Source organism: Biomphalaria glabrata, chromosome 13 (genome assembly GCF_947242115.1).
Source record: "Biomphalaria glabrata chromosome 13, xgBioGlab47.1, whole genome shotgun sequence".
Classification (NCBI taxonomy): Eukaryota; Metazoa; Mollusca; class Gastropoda; family Planorbidae; genus Biomphalaria; species Biomphalaria glabrata.
Genome location: NC_074723.1, coordinates 20719771 through 20725512, shown reverse-complemented (window position 1 = coordinate 20725512; position 5742 = coordinate 20719771). Strand labels below are relative to the sequence as shown.

Below are 5742 nucleotides of genomic sequence, written 5' to 3'. Positions count from 1 at the left end.
TATTATGATTACACAGCTTTAATAAATCAACAATGTCAACAATATTTAATACGTATAAAAAATATTTACAAATATGATTATATAAGTATATACAAACAAACAAAACAGGGACAGAGTTATTCACTAAACGAAATCAGACTCTGAAACGTGAAATCTCCTGAACATGTTACAGGAGGCGTGAGGTCTTCATATGTTGTATAGAACTGCTGGGATATCGATTTAGTCAAGGTTCAACATAATGATCTTCTGGTACTGAATTAAACCAAAGACAACATGGATGTGGCTAACAAGGTCAAGATAACATAGAGTGTGCCCATGGGCACGTGACCTGATGAAATCAAGGCCTGTGTGAAGGCCACCCTCTCTGCTATCTTAAAGTCAGTTTCCCGGCACAAGTTGTTGACTTGGGCAGAGTTGGATGTTCTACAAGATTTGGGGAGCAGCTGACACTCCTGCTGTTTCCGCAGTCCCACAACAACTGCGTTACACTTGTCTGTGTCATTGCCTGGCTTCACGGCGTCCATCTCACACTGGACTTGGTCCAGTCTGGCTCTGGAGAAGCAGACGACACAATTGCATTTAAAAACGGCCGTCAATCTTAAATAAGTAAAACCATTTACATACTGTTTCTAATCATCTTATCATATGTTAAAATATGTAAGTTAATATCTAATATGTAACAGGATATGGTTATTTAAAATTTTAACAAAATGTAATTGGTGTTTGAAGAAATGGTCGATTTGTTAAAGGTAGAAGCGTTTGGACAAAGTCAAGTCGTGATAAAAATTTAAAATTTAAATAAAATCTCCAAAATCCGTTTTTTTTTTTTTTATTTCAGTCATCTCATTTTTGTTAAAAACAAAATTTGACAACTCTTGAAATTTTTATAGTTTAGAATTAGATCGAACTAATTAAAATTTTACTAATTTAGATCACAAATATCTAGTATATATTTCCTATTACTTTAAATGAAGCATTAGTAATGAAACAAAAAAAAAACTACAATTAAAAACAAAAAATCAACATAGAGTCATACCACAGTAACAGACTTAAAACTCTTTGATATATTTTATTCTTTAGACGTACCAGACATTCTCTATTGTAATACTTCCACATTCTATTCAATCACAAATGTAAATGAGTACATGCACCACTTACTTGCAAATTTCATCTCTGTATTGTATGCTGGTCATGTTCAAATCTTCAAACTGGCCATCCAAGGGAGTAACTCTAGTGGACAGAGTGTTTCTGCAGGCTAGTACAGGATTGACTGGGAACTCGTAACACTTGACAGCTTCCATGTAAACTGTTGGAGAGAACACTTCAGTCATTAACATTCGGAGAACAGAAAACTTTGGGTTGCGAAATGTTCACCCTGTACAGGAATACTTCTTTGTTGATCAGACTAGCTGATTATCACGCGAAGTACGCGTCAAGGTTTCCAGAGAAGTGTAAACAAGAAGTTATTTATAATCTAGTAGCTTCCAGTTTCTAGACACAAGAGTAAATTAATAAAAGGGGAAATAAATAATTGGTTTGCAGTACCAGAAAATTAGGGAATATAGAGGAGACAAGTATCAAATATCAGAGACCGAAAACCAGTCAGTTTAGTGCATGAATTTTAAGCTTCAGGGTGAGTATACTTTTGAAAATGTATTATTGAATTAGAAAAAAAATGTGCATTTTTATGTTTCATTTGTTTATGATTTCTACTTAAGTGTGGATTCAATTAACTTCATTCTTAAAAAGGATTTATGTGATTTCTACACCTGAACAAGGACCTTTGGCATACTATTTGACATTGGGTCATCAGATTTAGCTGGTGAAAATATAATGTTGTATTAATCATCCAAATCCATAGTAACACTTGTAGTAGACTTACTCTCTGTGTAGTTACATAGAGTAGTGTAGGTCTCACTCAAAGCATCCAAGTCCAAACCATATGTGTCCAGCAAGTGTGGTCCATCTTCACAGGACAATAGTACGCTGCGCATGCACTGCATAATGACTGTCCGATTGCTATGGTAAATGAAAAAAAAGTCAAGACAAAATACTTGAGACATTTTGAGTCATTACTTTGCAAGAGCAATCTGTTAATCACAGTGTCTCTTCATTAATAGTAAAAATAATAAAATAAGTACCACGTCATCATTTCGAGCACGCACACACGCACAGACTAAACAACGGGAAAGCGCCTGGCGAAAGACTAAACATAATTAAAGTTAAAACAGACAACTTACTCGCAGAAGCGCTGTACTTCAGTTTTGTTGGTTCCCAGGATGTAGTCTCTGTGTGCTATGGGACTGAAGATCAAGTAGTCCGTCAGTCTAAAGTTTTGGTCAGTAAAACATTTGGTCAGCCCTTGTTTGAAGACAGACCGACAGGCTAGAGAAACCAGACAGGCTTTGATAAGCATTTTAATAATGGAATAGATAATCAAAAGCCACTTCGACTTCTTTAGTAGCTGTACAAAGTTTTGCTTAAATCCAATGAAACTTCAGAATTTATTTTCGTCACCATTAAGAACGTCTTATCTGATATCAATGCGTGTAGTTGATTTATTGTAAATCTCTCAAGACTAATTACAAATTAATTAGGGTTACAAATGTTATAGGACATAAAAGAGCCTTTAATTTAAAAAAAAAATATTTCTTTTAGTTTATGACAGATCCTACCTAACTGTTACTCTATGAAATATTAAGAATTTAATTTTGAATTGAACTTATTATGTTAGATTTTGTACAAGTTGATTTGTGGATTTACAAAATGAGATGTTGCCAGAGAACTATAATAATAGCTTCATTACAAAGAGAAAAAAAAATAGAAATGCCTTTTATTTTAAAAAAATGGTAATAACATACGTGCATAAAAAAATTAAATTTAGTTTTAAACCTGAAAACCAAGGAATGATTCTACGTCGACATCTATTTTGTGTACGATGAAGACGATGTTGAAGACTGCATTTTTTTATTCAAACTTTTAATTCTTAGTTAAAGATATGACAGTCAAACAGACACAAAGACAGCACACACACAATAAAGGCCTTTTTTACTCTACGAGTTATTAAAATTAATATTAATTTTAAGTATGCAGATGAAGATTGATATATTTGTTGAAAAATAATTAACATTTATTATTAGGCCTAAATCACGCTGGCTGTTTATATTTTTTTATTTTGTATCCAGCTTGTACTTACGATTTTCACACTTCTTATTGACGACTTTGAAGAAACTTTTATAAAGATTGACTATACTGGCTTTCTGTGTAGAGTTACACTGAGTATCAGGCATAAGTTGTACGGTGTCCACTCCAGCTCTGACACAGCTGGTCAAGGATTCTCTTACTCTGTACAACGAGATGAACATATCGTTTCCCTATCATTACCAAGACATCTAAATGAATACAAGGTTGTCGGTTACAAATAAGAAATCACTTATACTAAGAATGCTAGACGCTGTAGGCACGTTTGGGAAGTTGTTGGTATAATAGCTGGAGAAACTAACGTTTTTTTTACTGCTAATCAGTCACTCTTATAAGGCGTCTCCGCGCTGTGTCTTGTGTCTAGATACATCTAAACGGAGGTAACACTCAGGTAACAAACTAACACAGGCGAAAGGTCAACAATGCAAAGATACTCGACACTAATGAACGCTGTCAAATTATGTGTTTAATAGAAAATAAAGAGAACCGTCGAATGTCGACTAATAAATCTCTACGTCCGTAAAACCTGCATCTCTCTAAAGCCGCCAAAAGTATTCTGTGTTCAATTTCGTTACGCCCCGAATTCTAGTTTTTGTTTTTCCATAGTCACGTCATTGTCGCTAAGCCAAAACTTTACCCCCTTTTGATGAAACAAATATTTATTCGCGCCAAATTCCTGACCGTGTCCTAACAGTCTGAAGATCAGCAGACAATATTGCAGGCAGGCTCTGGACTGGAACCCACAAGGGAAGAGAAAGGCTGGGCGACCAAAACAAACATTTAAGAGATCCGTAGAGACCAAGTTGCAAGAATGGCAGGATGGATCATGGACGTGGCTCTATGCTCCACTGAGAGTCAAATGGATTAATTAAAGATAGTTGATTCAACTGTGAAAACCATAAAACGTAGGTCTAGGTATATACATTTTGTATATAGATTTTATTATTGTTGGTTTGCAATTCCTAGAACAAAATTTGGTTCACAGTTTTCTGGCCCATCTGTCACTAGTGTGAATGTATGACTCTATTTGATCTCAAAGTAGTTATGGTCCAAACATTCCTGGTCTAGTTTGGGATTGGAACTCTATCACTAATTAGGTTCACAAGAGGTTTATGTCGACCAGCCACGCACATTATTATAAAAAGTATTAGTGTCAATTATTCCCACGTGCAAGTCTATGTTTTATAACAGTACTCACGAGCACAGCTTGTTCAAAAAGGCAATAGGGTCATCTGCCGCTTTGCCCAATTTCCCATCTCTGACCAAGTACAAGAAGTTGTCTGTGTTTACAGTTCTGTTGCCCAAACAGTAGTTCAATGTGGTCAGAAAACTGGACTGACACGCATTCTGACCACTGGTCAATAGAAACACATTAGCGAGTATAAACACTGTTGAGTAAACAAAAATATCTCAATGAATAAAGTTTGAGACCAATGAGTACTGACACGTCAGATATTTGTCAAATAATTGTGAAACTGGGATATTTAATTTCGGGATCTTTACGGCCCCTCTGAGTCCACCCAGCTCTAATGGGTACCTACATTGGCTGGCTGGGGAAAAGTAAAGGCGGTTTGTCTGTGCTGTCCACAAGATATCCTCCTTTTTTTTTTTTTCTTTTTTTTTTGGAAATTTTAGACAAAAATTAGATGAAAATATAGGATAGGATGAATGACCCACTCACCTAAACGTCAAATACATCTAACATTTAATATACTTATAGCTTTCTGGATATCGACTTAAAGTTTATTTTAACCACACGAATTAAGTCTTATGAAAAAAAAAAAACTCGCTTTGACCCACGCACAAGATTCTGATCCTGATTTTTACTTTTCTCAATCGCTCTTCCCTTCTTTATAGCATACATTCTTTTGATTTCAACTCTGCCTCTTCTATATTCATATGCTCCGGTGGTTGCCTATACAATATTTCAGAAACGCAGACAAAAACTAACTCTTTTTTCGGTGAATACAAAGACATTTGTATATTTCTTTTAGCTGTATAGGTAAAATTCAACTCTTTCATTATCAAATTTTATGAAGAAACTATTAATTGAAAGAAATCTATTTCAAATGTTGTGATATATTGTTACAATAAAGTTTTGGTTTTAAGTGAACTTGTTTAAGAAGTTAATCTTCATCATGTTCATAATGGTTTAAATTTAATTTATAAGCAAGGAATTACTTACCAAATGATGTCCACTTGTCCATTATGGTAATCTTTGTTTTTATATTTTAATTGTTCTGGCTGGATTTCTAAAATTTACTTGTCAGTAATATGATATATAACTAAATAGTTTTAAACTTAGATACACACAGGAATTCCTATATTTCGAATTGTATTTTAAGCAATATATCTTAAAGTAAAATATATACAGAAATATTTAATATTTATCCATTCACTTGAGGTAATCGTTGCTTACGTCGCCATTAATAATGCACGTATTGATCTAGTGTGAGTATTTATATTAAATTTTACACTTATGAAAACGTGAATTTTAAATTTATTAATAACCTAATGGAGACCGGACATGACGTCAGTGTA

The 5742-nt window shown here is 34.2% G+C and overlaps 1 protein-coding gene across 1 annotated transcript; it reads right to left on the bottom strand.

The window, feature by feature from the left end:
• LOC106059555 (uncharacterized) lies at positions 1–5742 on the bottom strand. The gene is made up of 7 exons (XM_056009246.1): positions 5387–5742; positions 4400–4589; positions 3197–3345; positions 2241–2385; positions 1883–2019; positions 1159–1306; positions 1–552 (listed from the first exon to the last, which is right to left on the bottom strand). The coding sequence occupies exons 1-7, from the start codon at positions 5406–5408 to the stop codon at positions 258–260; spliced, it is 1086 nt and encodes a 361-aa protein (XP_055865221.1). The 5' UTR covers positions 5409–5742; the 3' UTR covers positions 1–257.

Bases quoted from the DNA above. Each gene is read 5' to 3' on its own strand.
- LOC106059555 (XM_056009246.1), bottom strand. From the start codon at position 5,408: ATGGACAAGTGGACATCATTTG. The intron at 3,346-4,399 runs GTGAGTACTGTT...CTCGTTGTACAG, and splicing joins TTTTTGAACAAGCTGTGCTC to AGTAAGAGAATCCTTGACCA. The intron at 2,020-2,240 runs GTAAGTTGTCTG...CATTTACCATAG, and splicing joins GAAGTACAGCGCTTCTGCGA to CAATCGGACAGTCATTATGC.